The sequence below is a fragment of the Drosophila eugracilis genome, unplaced genomic scaffold (assembly GCF_018153835.1).
Source record: "Drosophila eugracilis isolate 14026-0451.02 unplaced genomic scaffold, ASM1815383v1 contig_2147, whole genome shotgun sequence".
Lineage (NCBI taxonomy): Eukaryota > Metazoa > Arthropoda > Insecta > Diptera > Drosophilidae > Drosophila > Drosophila eugracilis.
The window spans coordinates 1,812,589-1,838,811 of record NW_024573030.1 but is presented as its reverse complement, the minus strand read 5'-3'; the positions used below and the strand labels follow the sequence as shown (position 1 = coordinate 1,838,811).

Below are 26,223 nucleotides of genomic sequence, written 5' to 3'. Positions count from 1 at the left end.
TAGTAGAACCCTCATTTCGTATTTCTCTTTTTTTTTTTGTATTTTTCCACCTTTTTTCTTTCCTGTTGAACGACTTTATCAGGCAGAAAATGATATGTAAAAGGTGAAGAGGGAACTAAAATAAAAAAGGGGAAAATATATATAGAACAAGATAAATAGAGAGAGGGGTGAAAACAGAGTAGCTAGTACTAACTAAATGCGAAGAAAAAAAGAAAAAGTATACAGAGTACGGACAACAATTGCTGATTGTGAAACGAATTTGTGCAAATATTTATCTGGATAATATTTATAGAACAAATTTTCAGATGGTGAATTTATGCACTCGGTACTCGGTATACAAGAGATATTGTTTAGTTTATCAAATATTCTCTATGTGATATATAGATTCTATATCTATCTGATTGCATAGTCAAAGGAAAACATTTCATACAAAAGTGCATTTGTTTTTTGCTCTTTTACATAAAATTATTTAGGGAAAATATAAAACATATTTAACTTAAGCTTTATTATATTTCCAAAGAGCATGTGTTAAGAAATCCGGATTGTTATTTGAAAGATTTTAGGAAATTGAATTCTGTTAGACTTTCGGTTTTTTCGTAGGGGCTGTTATTTTTCTTGATAAATTAGCAAATATTTTACTTTTTTAGATTCAAATACAGATTGGCTAGGAATCAAAAAACAAACTCAACGGAGTATGACATTCCATATTTGAACCAATATTGGCTTAGTTATGGGCATATTAGTATCATTCTGAGGAGAAAATCGAGATAAACCAAATTTCGCACTTTTAATAAGGGGTAAGATCATCAAAATTTAGCGAAAAAAGACAAAATTTTACTTTTTTAACCTGGGATACAGTTTTCTTGGAATTTTAATTACAAGTTCAACGAGGTATTACATTCCATATTTGGACCATTATTGGCTTAGTTATGGGAATAATACAACCACTTTGGGGGGGAAATGAGGAGAAATCAAATTTCGCATTTTCGGTAAGGGGTAACATCGTCTTTTTTGAGAAAAATGGATAAAAATTAACAATTTTAGCTGTGAATGCAGTTTTGTTGGAAATTTAATAAAGAATTCAACGAGATATAGCATTCCAGATCCGGTTTACTATTGGCTTAGTTATGGGAATAATACTGAAACTCAAAAGAGGAAATAAGGAGAAACCAAATTTCGCACTTTCGATAAGCGGTAACACCATTAAAATTTGCAAAAAATGACAATATTTTGACATTTTAAACTGTGAATGCAGTTGGACGAGGAATTCAAAAACAAACTCAACGAGGTATGACATTCCATGATTGGACCATTATTGGCTTAGTTATGGAGAAATTACTACCGTTTATAGGGGGAAATGAGGTTAAACCCAAGTTCGCATATTTGATAAGGGGCAACATCATCAAATTTTCCTAAAAAAATACTTTTTTTAACCTTGAATGCAGTTTTACTTTTTTATGTGTGAATCCAATTTTAATGGAATTTTAATAACGATCTTAACGATGTATAACTTTCTATAATAAGGAGCATTCTTCGCCTTGCTGTGGGAGAAATACAGATTATTTTTGGATAGTTTTTAATCTTACAAAAGTTCTTACTTAACATCAAAAAATCGATTAGTATGCCTACATTATTCCTCATCTCACGATGTTAAATTCGTTTAAAAATAAATAAATGTAAAATCCATTTAAAAGAATCTTCGATTTAAAAGGAAATCGTTGAAAAATAAGTTAACGACCATTCCTAGTCATTTCATTTCGTGATTAAATTTCAAGAAAGCGTTCAAATAAAATTTAATTAAAAGAAGGGACAAGGCAGGACAGGACAGGACAGAATAAAACATTGACAGGAATCGTTATCCTTTTTATGCATTTCGCTCCTGGATTTTTAATGCAAGTAAATACCTTTTGGCTTTGGTCTTATTTTTTGGAGGGCCTAAACAGAAAGCGATTTGCATTAAACGATTATTTTACTAGCAGAGAAGAGAAGGGCAAAAAACGAGAACGACTACGAGAAATCGATTAAAAGGCTTTTGCCTCTCTTGCACGTGACACCAACAGAAGGCGGCTCCTGAAACTCTGGATTGTAGAGATTGGGGGTGGGTGGTGGTTATTTTCGAGGGGGTTGCAACGCCCATGGGCCCATGGCCAAAATGTTGAACATGGAAAGGGGCCAGGAGAGGGCGGGGGTAGTGAGCTTTGTGAGGGCCAGAGGCAAATGCGCCACATGGCAAAACGGGCATAATTGAGCCGTATAACAAGCCCAATGACCGATTAAGCCAACATGGCGAGTGACCCTCAAGTGAGCCAAATGAGTTGAGTTCAGTTTTCGGATTGGTTTCTTTTTTGGTTGAGTTTGGAGGTCGTAAAAAGAAGGAAAACCATGGAAAGAAGAAAACCTTTTCGGGGAAAACGGAAGGCAAAGTAATCTAGTTTGCGGCCTGTTTTTTTTTTGTTCATTTAATTATTAACTCAAAGGTCAAAAATGTAATCAACTTTATATTTGAAGTCCCAAAAATATGTATTATATTGCAAGAAATATACAGGGTGGCCCATGTAGCATTTGCTTTTTGAACTATCGATAATTTTGACTTTCACATTTCGAATGTCATTGTCAATGTGTCAAATATTTAGTAGAAGGTTTGCGGCTTACGAAATGGTTAACTTTACGCTTAAAGAAAATTTGGAAATATTTATATTTTTAAAGCAATTTTATAAAGCAAATCTTTCGTGGGCCACCCTTTACTTTTAATACAGTGTGGCCCATGTAGCGTTTGCTTTTTAAACTATCGATAGTTTTGACTTTGACATTTCAAATTTCATTGTCAATGTGTCAGATATTTAGTAGAAGGTTTGAGGCTTAAGAAATTGAGGAACGCAAATATTCCGTGGGCTTCCCTATATTTCATTTTTATCCTAATGGATTTTTGGAATTTGTGGCTATCTATTAACCACTTATCTTTGAGATACGACCTATGAAAGGCATCCATTACCAGAACCCAAATCAGAAATCCCCCCTTTGCCCCAGTCCTAGCTCACCTGCCGCAAAATATAACCTATCCATATTTCCACTCGTATCCCTATCAGCAATTGCCATCCATTAACATCTCCCATATCCATAATCATTAATCGACCACGTTGTTTCTATTGATTTCTTTTTTCTTTTTTCTTTTTTTTATTTTTTTTGTTTTTGGGATGTCTTTTGATAGGGGATTTTTCATAGCTTTTACGTAGGCGTTGGTACTTTTCTTCGTTTTTTTTTCGTATTTTTATTATCTTTGTGGAACATTTTTCTTTTCTTTTTTTTTTGTTTTTTGGGCGAAGAGAGTTTTTCGAGTCTGCAGCTGGCATTGGAACACGTCAACGCATTTTTTCACGCTTATCAGATCGTGCCATATAATGTAGCCTATATATATATATATATGTATATAAAGGTATGTACATTATTCCCCCACTTGGCACACATTCTGCTTTTGCTATATATATATATATGTGTAGGGGTGTGCACCTGTGTACCTGTCTGTATCTACAATTTATCTGCCGGTTTGGCGCTTATCTTATCTGAGGCTATTCGAGTGCGATGGAAACGACGACGACGACGACGACGTCGCTGAGCGGATGACGAACTTCAATTCAATTTCTTTTCAATTTCTTATTACCCACCAGTCACCAGCCATCTTAACTAGCCCCCTCTTCAGACTTTTCCTAACCCCTTTTGCTAACTTTTTTTTTTCTTTTTTGAAGCCTAAAAAGCTTTCCTATTTGCTAGGCACTTGAAAAATGTATTTTTCTGGAATAAAATTCAATTATTTTATATTTTAGAAGATTTTTTAGTTATTTTATATATTTTTTTTAATAAATTTATAAAAATTTTTATAAGCCTTTTGATGGTCTGGAATTTATTTACTGCCTTAAAGATTTATTAAAATTATTTGAATATTTTTTAAAATTTTTTGATTTTACAAACTAATAAATTATTTTTCCTAGTGTAAGTCACAGAAATATTTTCCGCATTTTCAGCTCAGCCAGGGCCAAAAAAGTGGCCTCCTCAAGTGGATGGAGGAGTTTTTTTCCTTATTTTATTATTTAATTTTTTTTTGCTTTTTTTTTTTGACTGAAACTCTGATAACTTTTCTGACTCAATGGCAGCGCCACCTGGCGGTGGCTGCTCGGTTGACGTTGGGTTTTCCTCATTTTCATTTTCACAAGGTGGAACCGAACGGTAATGATGAGCGACGGTGTCGTGTTTTCATTAAGCTTCAGAAATTTAAATATGTTATAATAATAATGTTCGCCATGTGAGTGTGTGCGAGTGTGCGAGTGTGCGAGTGTGCGAGTGTGCGAGTGTGTGGGTGTTGAGAGGGAAAATCTGAGTAGGAGTGAGAAAAATACCAAGACACGAAGATGAACAAGAAGACATTGTCTTAGTCCCCAGCCTTTTGATCCTAATCACAGCCCCACACACAGACGGGTGAGATTTTTGGCATACTTCTTATAATTTCACCACCCACATTCACACAGCGACCTCCAGAAGCCGCCCAACCACCCACACATCTTATCCTTTGCATTTTGCGGCTTGCTGGAAATGTTAATTTTTCCTCTAATGGGAATGGGCGTAAGAAAAAAAAGAAAATCTACTGCTGTCTTGCTGTGTGAAGAAAATTACTTTCTAAACAGTGAGTTAAATTGCTGTCGAGATTTTCTAGTTTTTTTTGTTTCCTTTTAACACATTTCCCCTCCCCCTCTTTAAGTTTTTCCAAGCCAAAATTAAATGCGACTGACTGACTGTTTGCATTGATATAATTTGATTTTAATTTTCATTTACGCAACATTGCAACACCTGAATGTAATTAAATTGCATTTTAGGTTTTTGCATTGCAATTGCCCGGCATGAATATTAATTTTAATGCTATTTATTTTGTTATTTTGTTATTTTGTTTTTTGTTTTTTGTTAAAACGCAAATACAAAAATGAAATAAATATAGAAGTTAACTAACCTAACCTTTTTGGGTCTACTTTAATTTTGTTTTTATTAGCAAGTTTCGAGCTAGTTAACTCATTTGAAACCCATAAACCATGAGTTTAAACTTGTTTTGCCAACAAAGGTATTAACTGATCTCACTTCAATGTTGTGACCCACAAAAGCAATGACCCCCTAAGCAGTTATAATGTATTATAAAATTAGGTAAATTAATCAGAGAATAATCTAACTTTAGTTCATTGTCGAAATTTGAAGTTATTTTGTGGCTTAACTTTAACATTTATTTACAAATTAGAGATGAAAATATATCATCTACAGAAAAATCATTAACTTGTCATATGGAACTAATTAAACTATCGATATTTTTATAAAATTGGTTAAAACTTAGGTTTAGTTGGCCTTAAGGAAACCTTTTTATAACCCGTATATGTTTTTATAAAATTTTCTAATATGATTTTGGTATACAAGTTGTTCTGATTACTTTCTGACTTTCCTTTGATTGAAAAACTTTTAATAGAGAAAAACTATTCTATCGATATATACCATCCTATCGATATACAATTTATGTTTTGTGACTTGAAAAAGTAATAGAACCTTTTGATATCAAATATCGAAAAAGTTACAGTTAACAGATCACAATATATATTTATATCGATAATAATATCGAATTGAATAAAAACTTATAGTTTATCGATTGACCAACACTTACCAAATGCAGGACGGTGTTGACCACCTCCCGGTTGGTCACCTGACCAACCTCGATGAGGCCGATGAGGACGGCGAACTTGAGATTGTCGGCAGTTGTCATTCTGACAATTTCGTCCGGCCGTTTTATCTCACTATACGGCGGACGCATGATGTCCGCCATTTTGGTGTACGTTTTTTTCAGTGTATTTTTGTTGTTGTTGTTGTTGTTTTTCACAATATATAATTCGCAATAATTGTAAATTTATTTATTTATTTTAACGCGTTTTACATGCGGTTTTCAGTTTTCGTTTTTTTGTTTTATATTTTTAAAGGTTTTTAAATTTTTTGTTGTTGTTTGTTTGTTGTTTTTTTTTGTTTTTTGTTTTATATAGATTGAGTTATAGAATTAATGGATGGAATGCACACGAAAATACACACACACACACAGATACACAAATATATAATACATTTACATATATAGTAGATATATATATGAAGATGGTAATGCTATATATATATATATAAACAATTAAATATTGCCAGGCAATTGGAGGGGAGGAAAAAATTATTATTTCAAATTTTTAATTGATTTTTATTTTTTATTTTTCTTTTTTGGCTGGATTTTTGCTTGTTGCTATTTTGATTTTATTTATGTGTTGTTGTTGTTGCTGCTGCTGCACTTTTCCTTTTCTTGTTGCTGCTGCTGTTGTTGTTGTCGTAGTAGTAGCTGTTGTTGTTGTTGTTGTTGTTGTGGGGCAGCTAAATTGCTGTCGCTGTTGTTATGGCTGCTGCCGCCTTTTTGGCTCATATTGTTGAGCAACTTTCGACGTCGGCACTTGACAAATTTTGCATTATTTTATTTTTTGTTATATAACACTTGGTTATATATATATATATATATTTTGGAATTGCACACTTTTTTTTTGTTAAATATTATTAAATTTATATTTTTTATTGAGGTTTTGGTGATTTTTTGGTGTGGTTGGTGGTTGTGGTGGTGGTGACATATATAAAAAAAAGAGAGAAAGAGAAATAGGTACATGAGTACGAAATGCAATAACTTTAATATTTGATGGGGTACAGTGCGTTTCATTGGCTTAGGTCCTCTCAAATTTGTTAGTTTGTGAGTTTTCTCATTATAAATATTCTATTTTTTATCCTTTATAATTTATTTAACTTATTTAATAAAGAAAAACCCCAACCTAAACCTATGTAACGCACTGTACTTGCTTTTGGTTTTTCCAAAAATTAAAATGAGCGCAGGTACATTAAAAAATGAAATTAAATTCTTATTTTACATTATATAATAGCCAAGCTACAAAGTAAAATATTCGAAATATTCGTTTGATCTGCGCGCGTCATGGGTTAAGGTTTGGTTTTTGGGGGGGGCGTTGGGTTGGGTTGGTGTTATTTCTTAAAGTGGGAGTTTTGGGTGATGTTAGTGGTTTTCCCAAGGATATGAGGGGCAGGGATATTACACGTGCTTGATGGAGCAAATTTTCGTTCCATTATTCATTCGCTTCTTGGCTGCTCACAGAGCAAAGTGGAAAATTGTCTGGGGAATTTATGTGCATTTATAATTTTCGTTTTATTTGTTACGTTTTTTTTTTTCTTCTTCTTCTTTTTGCTTGCATTAACTCCCGGCACGGTGTAGACCCAGATTTATGTAATACCACGTTATTTTTTTTTTTTAGTAGGTATTTATCTTTGAGAAAATCTCAACAGATGATCGTGTTCATTAGCTAATTCTATATATATAAAAAAATAGCCTAGATATAACCTATAGTTTTCTCGGTTCGTCACGCATCGACGATAAGACTGGGGGTTAATGCCCCGACGTTTACTGGAAAATACTATGGGAAAACTGTCGAAGCAACCAAGTTCTAAAACGTTCAGCAAACACCACTGACTGGGGATAGTAAAAAAAAAAAAAAAAAAAAAAAGAACATATATAACGCTGACACACCTGAAGAAGAACAAGGTGTGCTTCTGATTCAGCTGGCGATGGAAAAACCATAAAAGAAACGCAGCTGTGTGCTAAATGGAAAACCTCTTTGGTAAAAGAGGGGTTTACTTTTATTGGAAAAATGTCCAACAAGACGGGTAGCATTTAATTAGGAGAAGGCACTAATTTTCTTATTTTATTAACTGATTTAGTATCTCTTTTTAGTAAAAAACCTCATTTAGTTAGGCTTTAAAAAGCATTTTCTCTTCGAAAATAAAACATTTTTTTTTACTATTTTTAACTTTGATCATTTATATTATTTTTTGGAAAAATAAAGGAAGTGAAGGGATTTTCAGGGTTCTCAATTTTAGGACTCACAAAAATGCAGTTTCAACATTCTTCTACTATATATGTAAGCAAGCTTTTTTTTTTGATTTTATAAAATACTACATTTTATGTTAAAAAACAGTACAAAAACAGTAAAAACAAATAATAATTCGTTAAAAAAAAAAAAGAAATACAACAGAAACAAAAAGGCAAAGAAGAAAAACCGGCGTGGCAAAAAACAGGCAAAGCAGCGTTGACTGGTTTCTTGATATTAACTTTTGTTTTCTTTTCAAATTTTGTTGCTATTACTTTACTTCTTTTTATGTTTAGATAAGGCAGGTGATTATCTGTTTTTTTACTTATTTTTTTATATATATATATTTCATATTGAGGTTTGCTTACGAATCTTTGAATGCGGCCACTTTGCTAATTGCACGTCAACAGAAAAAAAAAAAAAATTATAGAAAAAAAATTCCAATACGGAGAGCGAGTCTCATTGCGTTTCATTTGCTTTGCCTTTTTGGCTCTGAGCTGCTACCACTTTTTGTAGTTGTTTTATTTTTATGGCCAACAGAGAGAGATAGAGTGAGAGAGGGAAGGAGGAGAACCGGTAAGAAACAGAGAAAGAGAGAGAGAAGTTGGTAATTTCGTTACGAAATAAAGATGCAATGCCAGTTGGAAATGAAAGTCACGCGTTCAATCGATCAAAAAGATCTTTGAAATTACCGACTCAACTTCCTCCTTCCTGGCTTAAAAATAAAATGTTTAAATAATTTTAAATTTTAATATTTATAAGAACCTTTTTTGTGTGTTTTTTTGTTGTAAGAAGCAATTGGTATTTATTAACTAATTTCGTTTTCTTTCTTTTTAAGCAATTTATTTCCACATTTTCTAAAAAAATATTCCAACTTCAATATTAAAAAATATTCTAAATTTTAAGGCCATTTTTAAACATTTTAATAAGCTATAAAACTTATATTTAAAAAGTTTCAGAACTTGCTTAAATTAAATATAATTTTTCTATATTTTTTTTTAGAATTTTCCTACACTTTGTAGGGGCCTTCAAATTTCGACTAAAACTAACTAACTTTTTCGTCGTTTTGGCCACGTTCTCTCATTGTTGTTGTTATTGCTGTATTGTCGTTGTTTTTTTTTTTTTATACCCAACTTTTTGTTGGTGGCCGAAAGAGAGAAACAGAATTTGGTTTTGGTGGTGGCTTTTTTTGGGCGAGGAATAGTTAGGGAGGGGGTTCGGCAGGTGGGCGAAGGGGGAAGTGGCAGGCAGTAGCGCATGGAGAGGGGGTAACCCGTTTTTGGTTTTGTATTTGTATTTGCTTCTGTGTTTTTTCCTCTTTTTTTTTTGCAATTGCAGCAGGCGGCCATCTAATTATGAATTGCAGTCACGCCGAGACAAGTTTTTCCTTTGTTTTCCTGCCGCGTTCTCTCTTTCTCTCTCTCTCGTTTGCTTTTCACTCTCTCAGGCTCTCTGCCTCACCGCTTTTCTCACCTTTTCAGTGGGAAAAATCAATGAAACGCGAGAGAGTCGCTCTCTCGCTTACCCCGCCCCCCATGCACTTCCTTCTTCATTTTGCCAGCCACCTTCCTACTCTCTCTTACTCTCTCTCTCTTCCTTACACCAAAAAAACGGACACACGTCGTCAGTTTGTTAACTTATTACACTGAACAAAAAACATGGATGATTGTAAAATGGTTATAAAAATTAAGCTAACAACATGATTAGACTGCATGATTTTATTAGAAAAACCTTATTTAAAAGCTACACTCTATGAACTTTACATTTATTACGTGGCATATCTAAGAGCTAATATAGAACTACTTCTTATTATCTTTCAGTGTAGTTTCTACCACACACACACATATTTATCAACTCCCGCGCGCTCTCTCTCTCTCTCTCTCGTACTTGGCTCTCTCGCAACGTTGCGGCTTTTTCTGCTTCTTGCCACTGCTACGTATTTTTTTATCTTATTATTTTGCACCGCTTTGTTGGATTTTGTCATTTCCAATAAGCAAACACAGCGACACCAAAATGCTAATTGGCCCAACTAACTACACAGTTAAGTCCAACAAAACTAAACTATAAAAAAAAAACCTTAAAAAAAATATTCAAAAAGATCACAAAAACACAACACAAAAAAAAAATGAGTAAAACGTAACGTAATAAAGAGAGCGTAAAACTTCATATTTACGTTGTTTTTTAGCCGCTTGCCGTTGTTTTAAGACTGTTTACTGTTGTTGTTTATGTTTTGTTGTTGGTGATGTTGTTTCTGTTACCATTATTATTATTATTATTATTATTATTATTGTTGTTGTCTTCGCACAAACACAGTAAAAAAAAGTGGCAAAAAAAGAAATGAGTAAAAAAAGACGCGGCGGGAGGCAAAAAAGAATTGATTCATAAATTCAAAAACGCAACGTTCACGTAACAACAATATACAACCATTTCTTCTATTTGACGTTGTGTTGTTGTCCGTAAAATGATTTTAATTGAAATTATTTCACCACCGCATTTTATAGCTTTTTAACTAATTTTTTTTTAGTTTAATTTACGATTTTGATCAGCGTTTTTATTTTTTGGCTGCTTTTTTTTTTGATTCTGTTTTCTCGTTTCAGTTCTCTGTTTTTCGGTTTCTCGTGCTTAACCGCCGTGCGTTTCCTCCGCTTGTTCTTTCCGCGCGCGCTGCGAAAAACAGAGTGAATTTTGGTTTTTGCTTTGCGTTCGCGGCACGTAAAAGAGAACTAAGTTTGTTGATTGGTCTCGTAATTGTTAGAGAGAGACGAGGGAAAAGAGCGAGAGCAACCACGAATTGGGGGAGATTCTCTCTTTCTCTGTGGGGAGTAGCATTTTGGAATCCAGGAACTCCAAAAATGTTAAGGCCAATCGGTTAAAACGGTTAACATTCTGTTAAGCAAAGTATATATATTATTTTCATTTACATTAAATAAGTATATTATTTAATAACAAAGAAATTACTATTTTATGTTTAAAAGATAGCAATTAAAGAGCTTTATTTATAATTTTTATTAAGAAAATAAAAACATTTTCAACCACAAGCATTAGTTTTAAGATTTGTAAAATGATGACTCAAAAACTGCACCAGAATTTTCTGTGACTAATTCTCCAATGAGTAGAATTATACGATTTTTATATTTTTAGTTAGTTCATTTTATTTATTTTTAGTTTTCAAGGTGACGCAAAACTTAAAAAAAAAACAAATTTAAAAGCTTTTAACTTTAGCAATTTAAATCTTATTTTAAAGTTTCTAAGCGTTTCTTTTCAAACCTTTTAATATTGTCCCCTAGAATATAAATATATATATACCCTAGTTTATAGTTCATGTAAACCTCCAAAAATTAAGTGTTTTTGAAAACCGGAATGTTAACCCTGATAGAGATTTCATCAAGAGAGAGGCTTTCTCCTAATCTCTTTCCAAATCAGCTGATAGAAGGGAAATTTTGAGTTGAAATCGACACGGCGCGTGTATTACAGTTATTTAAAATCTTTAAACTGTTAGAAATATTATGAAAAAATGTAATAAATATTTATAAATTCATAAATTATACTTGCGTTATATAATAAGTCACTAGTTTATACTATTCATTGATTTTATCGTAATTTAAAACTAAAACATAAACTGAAAAATCGAGTTTGTGCTGTGAGTTCTTTGTTTTAAATTTAATATGACCATTTGAAAAACCGAAATATTTTGAATTTCCTGTGATTAAACAATTACAACAAACTGTATATAAAATGAACTATATATTTATACATTTTTTATATATTTTTAGTACTTTTACTTCATTTATATAGCAGTTATCAAACCAAGTAAAACTAATTTAGATTCTTTTCCAACTTCATAAATTATAACAATGTCTTTACAATAATTGTTTAAAATTCAAGATGTATTGGCGCAAATTTTTAAATTTTTACAACTGAAAAACGTCCTCTACGGCAAGAAACAAGTAACGACATAAAATATTGCTAGCAAGGACTCAAACCAAGAATTGATTATTTTCGCAAAGAATCCTTTTCAATATTTATACCATCCTGTGGTTGCTACTGAAAATACAGAAAAACGTGACCAGGCTTGAAAGAAGTGTTTTAAAATTATTTTAGTATTTTTCTTCTTTAAATTTTTTAGAGTGATAAAATAAAGAAACCTCACTTTATCTAATGCTATTCTTTAAGAATATAATTTCAAATCTATATTCTGTTTTTTTTTTATGTTAAACAGTAAATAAGAATGAAACTTATTAATTAGCGATAGTGATAGACGATATATGAATAAACAATCGATAGAGACTATCGAATAGCCCACCAACGATAGTTCTATCCGTAGCTCCATCTCCAACCGTCAGGCTTTGGTCACATTACCAACCTTTAAGTTTAGTTTCATAAAAAAAAAAACAAAACAAAAAGGCGATAAAACGCAATTAAAGTAACATTAAAAACCCAAATAAAAGGGAACCAGTGATAAACTAAATCAATTGCATTGCACACACACTAGCAAACAAATGAAAATGTGATGTTAAGTGTGAGTAAAAACCGATGAAAAATCCAAAGGAGTGTGCGTGTCGAGTATATGTGTGTGTGAGTGCGCGTGAAGTGCGAATATTGTGTGAAGAAAGAGGACGAAAGAGCGGTGCCAGTTAAAAAATATAAACAATTAAAAGATATATATATATTTATATGTATGGGTGCTTCAATAGTTGAGAAAGGGGAAAGGAAAAGCAAAGAACTAGTTCTCGATTCGGATTATGTGTGTGATTGTGTGGGAGAGGATTCCAGCTGCCTTTGTGTGCATTTTTTTGTATTTTTATTTTATATTATTTTATTGTGCGGATATTTTAACCCTTGTTAGCCCTTTTTTCGTAAATGTGTGTTGTGTGTGTGTGTGTTTTCAACCCCCAAAAATATGTTCACCACCCTCCGCCCGCCGCCCGGCGAAAAATCACTGAGCAATAAACCACCCACCACCCCACCCCCAACAAAAAAACGAAACGAATTATTTCCCACTGAAAATTTTCTTCTTCCAAGGTGATGATGTTTTCTTCTGCCCCATCTTCCTCATCTTCATTCCAGGAACAGCGGACGAAAAAAGGGAGAACAAGAGAGAGAGAGAGAGAGCAATTCAAAAACTGTCGAAATAAAACGGCTTCTCCACCTCTAGCTACCTCCCTTTAGCCCCACCCCCCGCTGTGAGCTCCATCAGACAGTGGGAAATTAGGGATAAATGTCTGAGCAAAATAATTTAATTTCGCTCTGTAAAATATGTTAAATTCAAATCACTTGCGAAATTCAATTTAAATATGTTAAAAATTTTTACGAAAAGCCATTTTTTTTTTATTAATGAAAGGGTTTTTAGAAGTTGTTATTGTTTATTAGGATAGGTTTTGTAGCCCACTGTGCATCGCATGACGCTCAACCACTGAGGCTAGCACCCTCTCTGTCGCTCTGTCGCCATTCGACTATGTATATGCTATCCTTCTTGCTCACGCCGCCTGCCTTTCGGTTTGTTTCTTTTGTGCCTATTTCCGCTTGTTAGGTCAGCTTTCCCCCTTCTCCATCACCATCCCCTTTTTGTGCTCCCTTTTTGGGCTCCAAGTTCTGGCAGTCCTTTAGGAACTATGACAGCCAAAATAATAGGGTATGGAAAGAAAAATCAAAACATTTTCCGTATTCACTATAAATAAGGACACATAATATATTTATTTAAAATTTTAAGAAAAATACGGATTGTAATTTTCATTCAAAGATACATGTATTTAATTATTTTGTGATATTGTTTTCATAAATTAGTTTGAACTATTTCGTTAACCGCTGCTGTATATTATTGTTTTGTCCTCCGTGTGCGAGAGTAAAGTTGTGTGTCAGTTTGCGTGTGTGAGTGGGTGTAAGCAAGGGTAAGAAAGGAAAAGAAAAGGCAAAAAGGAGTAGGACAATAACTAAATTGGATGGGGGCATTAAGAAAAGGGAATAAAAGTAAGGTTGTTTTGTGTGTGACCCAACCAAAACCCAATTAACTTTTGAATATTGCGCAAATTTGCGCGCCTATCGTCCGTTAACCAACACTGCCCGCTGAATGCAACCCTGCTCAAACACAAACATAAAAGTACACACACACACAGAAGCGCAGTGAGACCCAGGGAGGCAAAAAAATTCACACACAAGCAAATATTTTTTTGTTATTATTGAACAGTGAAGAACAGCGCAACAAAAAAACGAGCTTACGAATGTGAAAAGCAAAGCGGGTGTGTGGAAAACGGCAACAACAAAAGCCAAAGGGAAAGCCAAAAGAAAATCACTCGCGGGGGAGCAAATTCGGCAGAGAAACACGAACAAGAATCAGAGAAGGAGAATAAGAAGAAGAAGAAGCGCAGCCGCTAATTGTCGCGTCGTTCGTTGTTGTTGCTGCCTTGCGAAAAAAAAAATGAAAACCAAAAAGAAAATTGCACAAAAATAAAGCAAATTAATAAAATGAAACGAATAAAATGATTAACATGTTAAAGAACAGCAGGAAACTTAAGAAACGAACGAGAAACAGCGGCGAAAGGAAAAAGCAAAAAGGAGAACAACCGAAAAGGTCAAAAATGTGAGCGAAAGAGAGAGACTTCCCCAAAAAAAAAAACCGAAAGAAAAATGGAGCAAAAGTGAAAAACCTGTGTGTGTGTGTGTGTGAGTTTGTGTGGGGGGAAAAGCTAAAATTAATTTTTTGTTTTTATTTCCAAGGCGCGCGCGTACTTGTGTGTGTGCGTGTGTGGGTGGAAAATACGATTTCGTAAAACGCATTTCATTGTTAACAAAACGTGTGTTAATTTACCTAAACTTTTCTTTACCTTTTACAGTTAGTAATCAAAAATTGCACAAAATGCGAGAAGAGATGAGAGCAAATCAATAGTAACAATAACAGAAAGAAAAGGAGCAAAGGAGAGGAGCAAAAGTAACGGCAACTACATAGGTGTGTGTGCGTGTGAGACAAACGAAAAAAAAAACACACAACTTTTTTTTTTTTCTCAAATAAAAATGTGGAAATCAAGCAAGGAAACAACAAAAGCTAAAAGAACAACAACAATAAAAACGCCAGCCAGGAGCAGCGCAGTTCGCAACGACTGCGAAGTCAGCGTCGCCGCATGGAAAGCACAAAAAACCGCATGACAAGGAAATGGAAAATTTTTGTGCAGCCAAAAAAACCAAATGTGAACATAAAAGAAAGGCAAAAAGCGAGGCGTTGAGCGAAAGAAAAACAAAACAAAACATCAAAAAAACGTGTGTGCTTGTGTTTTCCAATATAAAATAATAATAAAAATAATAATAACAGCAAGACGAAAAAGCGGCTTACAAGAAAAAAAATATTGAAAGCGGATAAAGAAGAAATCATAACTAAAGAAGGAGCAGAGCAAAAACGAATTAACTGAAGAAGAAGAAGAAGAAGCAAAAACCTGGAAAATATACAACAACAAATTGATTACTAAAAGGCAGCTTTAAAACCAGAAATATTAACAAAAGAAGAAAAAATACAGCCGCCTAAAAAGCAGATTTTTAAATAGGAGAGTTGTAGAAATCTTCGAAAAATAATAAATGTAAGTTGGCTTTGAAATAGGTTTGTAATATTATAAAACAAGAACGTTTCTTACTTTTTGTTTCTCAATATTGTGAAATTTTGGTATAAAGATAAAATAAAATATCTCAATTATATTGGAAATACATTTTAAAGATGTAACTATGAAGAAAAGTTAGAAGTCAAAAGATAAACCCTCTTTAAAAGCTTAAAAAAGCGAAGATGTTTTTTTTTTTATATATTGGCAGAAATTCCCTTAAAACACATTAAACTTATGTTTAAATTATATTTACAGATAACTAAATATAAAACATAGCTGAAGGAGACGCCAAAAAGCAGCCACCGCATCCTGAGCAGCTCAAAGCAAGGAAGTAAGTTAAAGAAAAGTTATGATTATAAATGACGATTATACTTATCGTTTTCCTATTTGTTTTGCAGATATAAATCGGTTAAAATATATATATAAAAGAATATATCGCTGCCATGGCCAGCAGCGCAACAAACGTCGACGGCGGCAGCGGGACGTCGGCGGCGCTGCCATCGCTCTTCCCCGCCGTCGGCGCCGTTGCCGGCGTCAAGGATATGGATGGACTGATGGCCATTAACGATAGCGCCCTATCGCAACAGATCGAATTTATACTGCAGGATGCTCCCATGGAGCAGGACGACGATCCTCACCAGCATTCGCATGTGCATCACCATCATCAGCACTCGTCCCATTCGCATACGCACTCGCATCATACACACTCGCATTCGCATCAGCAACACCATCATCCGCATCATCATCTAAAGCTGGACAACAACAGCAGCAGCAGCAGCAGTAGCAACAACCACCCACCGACAGCAGCAGCAGCAGCAGCAATTGTGACTGTAACAACAGCAGCAACATCAACCAACAACAGTGCTTCCTTCAGCAGCAGCAGCAGCAATAATAGCAGCAACACCAACAGCAATCACCTGGACAACCAGCAACAGTTGCTCATTCAGCAGCAACAACAGCAGCAACATCACCTTTTAAACGGTCGCCGCATTATTATCCAGGCTACGGGTAATTCAACTGTTTTGGCCGCCAGCGATATAAAGGAGGAGGATGAAGAGGAGGAGGATCCGGAGTTAAATGATGAGAATCTGCAGGATATCGAAGAGGAGGCTCAGGCAGCCGAAGCGGATGAGGAACCCGAAAGTACCACGCAGCATTTGTCCACTCAGGTTAAGCTGGAGCTGGAAGAGGATGAGGAAATGCCTGATGAGGAGGAAGAAGAGGATGAGGATGATGATGACGATCAGCAGCATGGACAATTGGAGTACCAAATTGGTTCGTCTGCGCAAACGGGCGGAGGGACAAGTAATGCCGGTGGCGGTGCCGCAACAGCCGGTGGTGGATCACAGCAATTGGTTCAATTGCCTGCCGGGAGTATTGTGAGCACCACGACCCACCGATTGTCCGTACCAGTGACCGATGCTGCTCTTGTCCAGCTGCAACGTCGACCTGTTTACATTAGCAATGCTGTTGGTGGCCTAACAGCTGGCACAACCTATGTGAGAATGCCAGCGGCGGCGGTTATCAGTCGAAGTCCCATGACGGTGCTGAATGTGGTGCAACAGGCGTTGCCGGCTACTCAGTTGATATTGCAAACGCAACCGCAGCAACAACAACAGCAGCAGCAACAACAACCACAACAACAACAACAACAGACACCGACGGCGACGGCAGATCTGCAATTGGCCTTGGCCTTGGAGCAGCAAAGGCAACAGCAAGAGCAGCAGGCTCAGCAGCAAAGGCAGCAACAGCAAGAACAGCAACGCCAACAACAGCAGCAGCAACAGGCGGCGCAACAAGAACAGCAGAGGCAGCAACAGCAGCAGCAGGCGCAGCAGCAGCAGCAGCAACAACAGCAGGCGCAGCAGCAGCAACAACAACAGCAATCCCATCCAGTAAAGCATTCAGCATCCAGCTCTTCCTCCAGCAGCAACAGCAACACCACAAACTCCACCAATAGCAACAATAACCCTCCGGCGGCGACTGTTACCACCAGTTATCAGTGCGTCGAATGTGTGGAAAAGTTTGATTCCAAGGAACTCTTCGATATCCATCGCAGTGGCCATGCCAACAACATGAAGTGCGCCATCTGCAATATGGTTTTGAAGTCCCTAAAGAACTATGAAAAACACTGCCTGCGTTGCAAGCCGTACGAGTGTCAAATTTGCGGTCGAGTCGTCCGTTTTCGCCCGAATTTTATCAAGCACATGCGAGTGCATACGGGTCAGCAGTCGGAGCGGCACAAATACAAATGTGAGGTGTGCCACAAGGAGTTCATGAGCTTTGAGTACTTTAAGGTGCACAAGAAGATCCACAACGAGAATGTCAACTTGACCTGTGAGATCTGCGGCAAGGTCTTCAGTGCTCTGGCCTCGCTGCGAGGTCATTCCAAGTTGCATTCGGGTGTCAAACTGCACAAGTAAGTATCTTTAAGGTTTAAATATTTATATATATGACTAAATTTGTTTAGATTTTCGCTATTTATAACGTATATTTTATGTGTTAGAAAGTTAACTATATTATTTCCTTACTTTTTCAGATGCGATGTATGTGGCAAGGGCTTCGGACAGCGCTACAATTTGAAGATTCACGCCAGAACGCACACGGGTGACTTTCCCTTCGAGTGCAAAATTTGCAAGAAGAAGTTGCACACGCAATCGTCGTTGCAAACTCACATGCAGGTCCATTTGAGGGATCAACCTGGCGGTGCTGCTGCAGCGGGTGCTGCTGGAGCAACCTCCTCGAAGGCCAGCAATAGCAGCAATTCAAGCAACAGCAGCAACTCCAGTAGTAGCAATTCGAGTAGCAACAGTGGAACGGCAGCGGCGGCGGCTGCAACAACGACAACGATTGTTAAGCTGGAGCCGCCCCACGAGATGGAAAGGCCCGGCACCAGTAGCAATCAGCAGCTGCAGCAGCAAGCCCACCAGCACCAAATGGAACTGGATGAACAGTCGGGACTGAGCGGAGATGAGGAGGATGGCAGCGGCGGCGGTATGAACTCCTCCTCGCACATTGTGAACGCAACCACCAATCGCTTGACCACCGGCGAGGACTCATCGGAGTCCTCGAATGCCTCGCTACACCTGAACCAGCACTCCTCCACCTCATCCTCGCCAGCCTCGCAGCACCAAATGTCTCATTTGCAGCAGGTGCAACAGTCGCAGCAACAACAGCCGCAATATCTCGTTTCGGCCCCAACACGAACGATTGTCATTAAGAATTATATGCAGCAGGGATCCCAGCAGCAACAGACCTCCGATCCAACGCCCGTGCTGCATGCACAGGTCATCCAGAGCGGTGCAGGCACCAGCAACGGCAACGGCAACACCTCCTCCAACAATAGCAACAGTAGTAGCAACATTATTACCAGCAATCTTAGCAATGGCTCGCAATTGATACGAAAGACGCCAATCATTCATCATTCAACGGGAAGCAACAATGGTAGCGGCGGCTCAGCGCTGACAAGTGTGGTCCAGCAGACAGGTGGTGAGTGGTTTTAGATTTAAAGTCTAATCGGGGGGTCTAAAAAAGTTTCTTTGATATATATGCTAGATAGAATATAGTCTTTTTACTTATATGGAAATCTTGTTAATCTTGCAGTTATTTCGCCTGCTCAATCGCCATCGTCATCCTCGACCTCTTGCTCCTCATCAACGGTGCTGGTATCCAAGGCCACCGGTGTGCCATTATCTATAGCTTCCTCGGCGGCGGCTGCTCTCGGTGGTTCTACGATTATACGCAGCACAAGGAACCACCAACAGCAGCAGCAACAACAAGCCCAACAACAACAGCAGCAGCGAGTGACGCAGCGCAACAACCACCGAAATCACCACCGACGTCGTCATTTGGCTGATATGGATGACGATGAAGACGAGGACGAAGATCAACAGCTGTTACAGCAGACGCAAACACAAGCCCCACAACAGCATCACCATCATCATCATCATCATCACAACCATCACCACAATCATCATTTCGATGACGATGATGACGATGAGAAATCTTCACCGTCCTTGGCCACAGCTGCCATTATTAAAGTGGAACCAAATCTATATTCCTCCGGCTCCGGCGACAATTCCAACGATATGTTCATCAAAGAGGAAGTTATGTTTGAGGACTCAGCTGCCCTGCATTCCCCACAATCGCCGCCAAGTTCAAAATTCCGTATATCGAACTTTGATAGTGATTTGGTTGATCATCATGTTGATTTAAATCATTCGCTACCGCCGTATGGTAATCTATTTGAACCACATTCGATACCGGATAGCATACCGGTTCAGCTATATCCGGATGATGATGATGATTTCCGGCTGGATCATAGTTCGTTGGGTGCACTGCACAATACAACATCATCGTCGACCACCGATGGAGACTTCATCAAGAAGGAATGGGTCTACGGCACGGGCACTAGTTCCTATGCCATGAACGGCAAATTCGATGACGATAGCGATGCCCTCTGCGATGCGGCCAATTTTATTTACAATTGAGTGCAGGCAGCCGCTGCCATTGTGGTGGATAATCAGCATAATCATAATCGTCGTCGTCATCATTGTCATTGGAAACGGAAGAGAAGTCCGCGTGGTCGGGTGAAGCAAGTGGTGGTGGTAGAGGAGGAGGATGAGAAGCAGCTACATTGCGATGAGGAAGAGCCAGATGTGGAGGAGGAAGAGGAAAAGGAACTGGAACAGGATCAGCAGCAACGCTATGTCCTGCGACGCGTTCACGATGCAGCCATGTGGAGCTGAAGATTCGGTTAACCCAGATTCATAGCTATACCACGTATATATATATTACATATATGTCCCCCCACATCTACCACACACACACACACCACAAACACACACACATGAAAAACACACAACCAAGAGGGCGAATCGAGTTGCGTGCAATTTGAGTGCAAAAAATGCAAATATTTTATGAAGAATTCTAACTAGTTTCGCTGTAAAAACTTTAGTACTAATAACTTTTTTGAGCTGCTCGAAAAAAAAAAAAGGTTTTAATAATAGGAAAAAATCCTAAATTAATGCAAAAGAGAAGGCATTAAGGAAAATATTTAAAGCGGGCAACAAACATTTGAATGTGTAATAGCAACCTGATTTCAAACCAATTTACGCTTTAAAAACTTTAGATTTTATATGACTATATAGTTTTGATTGATTTATCAGCTGGTTTTAAAATATCTGGTATAATTCAAAAGAAACAAAAACAAATTGTAATTAGTTCTTTTTTTTTTTTTGTAACCCAGTTAATGACTTTCGCCAATTTGATTGTATAAAATTTTAGATCTAAGATTGAATTTTGACTTACCCAAAAAAAAAAAAAGGAAAGTGAAAATTGGGTATAATATTTTTGAATAAGAAATATTAGTTTTAGCTTGAAAACCAACCAATATTAGTACTAAAGTTTCCAAGACCAAATTATTTAGAATTTTCCATAATAGACGACGTCTTCTTCCTTATTGTACTATTAACTTTTTTTTATGCTACGCAACGAGTCACCCTTTTAAACACACACACACACACATTTATATATATATATATATATATATATACGTATATATATTATTGCTAATATATATATATATTATAGAACACATACTTATCCTATATGTCCACCATATAGATAATTTGCTATCTCTGTTGCGCTCGTGATGATCTTATAACGTGATCTTAAAACTAAATCTAAATCAATGTGTAAAATTTTGTTTGTGAAATTTATGATTTTATTTTTATCCCGCTTCTGTTCCAATCTTTCTCCCAGTGTGTAAGTTGTTTTCCATATCCCCCCATCACCCACCCCCATACACCCCAATTTTCTGTTCGTTGTAGTTCTTTATCCTTCGCTCTCTCACTCTGTGTGTCTCTGTCTCTGTTGCTCTCGTGTCTTTCTTAATATCTATCTTCCCGTCTCACTCTGATCTGATATACAATTTTCGTCTCCCAAAAATTTTAGTGTAAAAAAAAGAAAAGAAAAATGCAAAAAATCTCAAATGAACTTGTAACTTGATGTGAAACACGAATTGTTTATTTTAAGTTTTTATTTTTACATATCATTTATCTATCTCCTATATATATATATATATATGTATATATATATATATATATATTTATAATATTATATACAAAAATCTCTGTTTTAAACTTTCCGTATGGCTCAGCACATTGTATTATCTATTGCTAATCCTAATTTTAGTTGTTTAGTTTTACATTTGATCTCTCGGCTTTAGTTTTTGCATATTCAAAACGAAAGAAAATTCAGTTCCTGTGTAATGACAAAGATAACTTGAGAAATTGTATTATAATTTAATGGACTGTAGTCGATCAATGTGCTGTTTTTATATGGAAAGATATATATATATGTATGTATACCAACCATATCTCTCTGTCAATCGAGGATCCTACAGTATTGGCTCCAAAAAAAAAAGAAAAAAACAAAAAAAGAAAAAAACAGAAACCAAATCAAAAAAGGAAAGAATATAAGTGAAAACAGCTTTAATTTTGCTTATCGCTTTTTTATTTTGATTAACATTTTGTTTTCACTTACCTAAAGCGCAGTATTTGTTTCATATTAATTCGAGAATCCACACACACACATATAGTTAGTTTATAAAGTGATAAGGGTATTTTTTTGAGTTGAAGATATATATATATATTTTTTTTTTAATTAGCAGCTCCAATGTGCAATCTCCCCCTATCCATCACTGAACTTCGACCTCTCTTTCTATCTATCTATTTACCTATCACCTTCGCTCGAACACCTTGTGGTTTCCTTAATTAGTTGCTAAGTAACCAAGATAAACACACACACACACAAAAAACAACCATATACGATGTATGATTATGATTTGCATTACTATATATATATATATATATATATAGATAATCTGTAGCTTAGTGTAAGCCTGATTTCTGTGTAGTCTTTAAGCTGGAAGAGCATGCTTTAGCTTTAGCTTTACCCTAACATACGAAACTGCATAAGCATACGAATATATAATATATATATAACTATATATATAGCCGCTGTACAATTACTTGATCTTTAGCATTAACTTTTGAAAACTTTTCATTTGCATTTACATCGACAATTGTTTGTGTATTCTTTTCGTTTATTTTATCGAAAATTAAAACAACTATATATATATAGACATATATATAGCCATTAAATATATATGGTTGGGGAATCGGATACAATAAGGGAGGAGAAAACAAAAAAAAAAAAAAAAAAAAGAAGAAAAAGAAAAAAGAATCCACATAACAAGAAACTTCTATCAAAAGCATTTAATGTTAACAACATAATGAATAAAACAACAAATCTATATAAATTAATTCAATTATAAATGTATAACAAACAAGTTAGCCAACAATTGTAAAACGTAGCTGAAAGAGTTCATCACTTTTTTTTTTTCTATGTGTAGCATGGAAGGAAAAGTTTATACATATATATATATACATATATATATATATATATATTTAATCGATTTTACGTTGTTTTGAGACAGTTTTGATTTAGCTTTTTTGTGCTTAATATTAATATAATTGTTGTTGCTTGCCATTTTGTTTGTTACTAAAAGAAAATAATTATATAACAAGAGCCGTTAATCATAAAAGAACACAAACACACACACACACACAAAAGAAACACTCACACACACATAGACACATGGAAAAGCTCAAAGGATAAACGCGCAAAGAGAAAATGTTTTTGTTTTCCAAATAACAAAAGAAAAAAAAAAAAGAAAAATACGCATTATTTACGGATTTGTCTTCCGCACGAGTTAAAAGTTCGATTTGAACGATGTACAAATTTCCAGTTGATTAGATCGATAACGATAATTATGAGATCGATAAATATAGTTGATGAATTCGATAACCAGTTGATCTTTGGCCCGCTCCTATCCCTTTTTCCGTACACTTTTCGGTCAAAACCCGATTTTTAGCCAGCAATTATAAGAAGAAGAAAAGTTAAAATTTCAATTTGAGCGATGTACAAATTTTCAGTTGATTAAATCGATAACTAATTGATGATTTCGATAGATTTTCACACCTATTTTCCGTTCCTTTTCTTTTCCATTTGGGAAAATTTCCCCAAAATTTTTAGGAAGCAATACAAACGAGACAAACAGGTGGGAAAAACCACGCGGAAAACTTCTCGGAAAAACTCATCGTTCACTGCCCCACAAGCCTTTTCTCACGCCCCCTTCCTCCACTCACCTGTTCACCACACATTGAGAGCAATCAAGTCAATATACGAAAAGCTCACCCGAAAGTCATAGTTCAGTTACACCGAAAAGAAAATCGAGGAAAAATGCTAATTTTTGTACATTTGCAGAAAGAGAGGGGGAAAAAAAGAAATATGGAAATATTGTAAGATTTAATGAACCCAGAAAACCAAACTCCAAAATATACTATTTTATATACCAAATAACAAAAGGATAAAAAAACGATGATTAACAAGAAAAACCCAACAACTTTGCACCACAACAACAACAAAAACAAGAACAAGAACAACAACCAACTAAATTTTTAAAAATTTAATCTCAACGACTGCGCACACAACAACAAACAAATTTTTTGTATTATATTAAAACAAAAAAAAACAAACAAAGAAAAAAAAATGGAAAAAAAACAACAAAAAAAAACGTAACTTTAAATAAGATCGATGAGGAAAACGGGTGAAGCGAAAGATAGAAGAAAGCAAAGTGAAATATTTTTTTAAGTGTAAACCAGGCCGGTCAAAAGGCTTGGACGCCAAATTTTCTGCAATAAAAAATATTTAATAAACTAATATTGTAAACTTTATAGTGTACACACACACACACACACACACACACACACACACACACACACACACTGAGGAAAACACCTTAAATTAAGATCGAATGCGAATATATTAAAAATTGTGAAGCCAAGAACAGTCCAATTAAGAAACATATTCACACAAGTTATTATTTTTATCTAATTTAATATATATTTTTTTTTTTAACATAAAAGTACCTAAAAATCAAATAATTGAGAAAAGAAAATTTAAAAAAAAAATAAGTATATTAAACTAATTTCTATATGTCTCCCCTGTGTGTAACTTTGCAAAGTCTAAATTTATGAAAAAAAAAAAGTTAAAAATTAAAACCAACACATAATCATTATTAACACGAGTAAAAAACGGAAACAAATTAAAATTACAACATGAAATTGTAACTAAGCAAAAGTATAATTATTTTTAAAGGGAAATCAATTTGTTATGCACAAGAAAATATATACATATATATGTATATATATATGCAGAAAAGCCAACTTTTAAGTTACGAATTTGTTAATGGATCTAAGAGAGAGAGAGAGAGGAGTAGAAGAAAACCCGACTTTTTAAAGCATTTTCGAGGAATATTGAGAAAAAGAAAAAACAAAACAAAACAAAACAAAAAAACCGAACAATTTCAATCTGAACAACATAAAGCCCACGAAAGTATATATATTATATATAAAATAAAAATAAATAAATATATATATTTAAATAAATTATCTATAAACAGAAACGGTAAAGTAAATTAAACAAATCGTATTTATACACTATGAATGTCTAGTCGTATTTTCAGTATTATGTAAACCGCCCCTCCCTTTTCCCTTTGCCCCCAAGAAAAACAAAAACCAACAACAACAACAGAAAACAAAACATAAAAAAATATTTAAAAAAAAACTATAGAAAGCTAAGCTAAATGAATGTGAAATGAAAATGGGGAAAAAAAAACAGAAAACAAATTTTTGAAAATGCAAAACTAAAGGCAGAAAAATATAAACCAGAAATTATGTGTGTAGCGTGTACAATAAAACAGAATTAACAAAAACAAGAAAAAGAAAAAACAAAACAAAAATATGGTAAACAATTTTTAGAAGCATTTTTAACACATATGGGAAAAAACCAAACTTAATGTTTATATAACGATGATGAAGTGCAAGCGCAAAATTAAACGAAATGTGTCTGTTTTTAGTGTTAGAATCGATGTAAGAAAAAATCACAATAAAAAATATATAAAAAAAAAAAGAACATAACAAGAAATCATATATATTAAAAATCATCTAACTAAATCAATTTGTGTAAACGACGAACGGAAGAGATTTTTAAAGGGAAAACTGTGTTTATATAAAAAAAAAAAAATAAAAATCCATTCTTGTTCTGTTTTTTTCTTCAGTGCACTGACATAAATTGCCCAACAAGTTTTCAAAGATTTTCATCAAAATCTTAAGTTAAAGAACTGCTAACTAAAATTATAAAATTCTTGGATTCAAATGGGATTTATGTTAGAAGCGCCTTGTATGTATTTTGAATATATCTATATATATATATATTTTTTTATTACTCTTAGTTTTTGTGTATAAAAAAAAAAAATACAAATGAAATATTATAAAAACAAAACAAACAAAAAAACAAAAACATCAACAACAATTATGTTTAAATTGATTTAATCTTAGTGCATAATTTAATTAACCATTATAATTTCTCATTTAAATAGTTAAACATTTAATGGATCTTTATTTCATAATTTAACATAACACAACAAAAACAGAAAAATGAAAATATATATTTTTTGTCCGAGTAAAATTCGTTGTTTTGATTTATTTAATATTTTTTTTCTTCTACATTATTCCCAGACGGAGTGGTTCATATCAGAT

The 26,223-nt window shown here is 34.8% G+C and overlaps 2 protein-coding genes across 18 annotated transcripts in view; one reads left to right on the top strand and one right to left on the bottom strand.

Moving 5' to 3' along the window:
- Positions 1–5,950, bottom strand: part of LOC108104383 (neurobeachin) — a 189,684-nt gene extending 183,734 nt beyond the window's left edge. For all 13 annotated transcript variants that reach the window (XM_041818065.1, XM_041818070.1, XM_041818075.1 and 10 more), the window contains exon 1: positions 5,690–5,950. In XM_041818065.1, the coding sequence (XP_041673999.1) occupies positions 5,690–5,848 (159 nt within the window). In that variant the 5' untranslated portion in view covers positions 5,849–5,950. The remainder of the gene's footprint in view (positions 1–5,689) is intronic.
- A 6,333-nt stretch (positions 5,951–12,283) lies between these two features.
- LOC108110311 (zinc finger protein 236) lies at positions 12,284–21,022 on the top strand. 5 transcript variants are annotated; one of them, XM_017219321.2, is made up of 6 exons: positions 12,284–12,492; positions 14,804–15,538; positions 15,812–15,887; positions 15,955–17,975; positions 18,096–19,045; positions 19,160–21,022. In XM_017219321.2, exons 4-6 carry the CDS (start codon positions 16,000–16,002, stop codon positions 20,044–20,046), a joined length of 3,813 nt encoding a protein of 1,270 aa, XP_017074810.1. In that variant the 5' UTR covers positions 12,284–12,492; positions 14,804–15,538; positions 15,812–15,887; positions 15,955–15,999; the 3' UTR covers positions 20,047–21,022. The 5 variants fall into 5 exon arrangements, with proteins under 5 accessions (XP_017074810.1, XP_017074814.1, XP_017074812.1 ...); XM_017219325.2 differs by lacking the exon at positions 12,284–12,492 and adding an exon at positions 13,347–14,209; XM_017219323.2 differs by lacking the exon at positions 12,284–12,492 and adding an exon at positions 13,347–14,541.
- Positions 21,023–26,223: the final 5,201 nt, after the last annotated feature.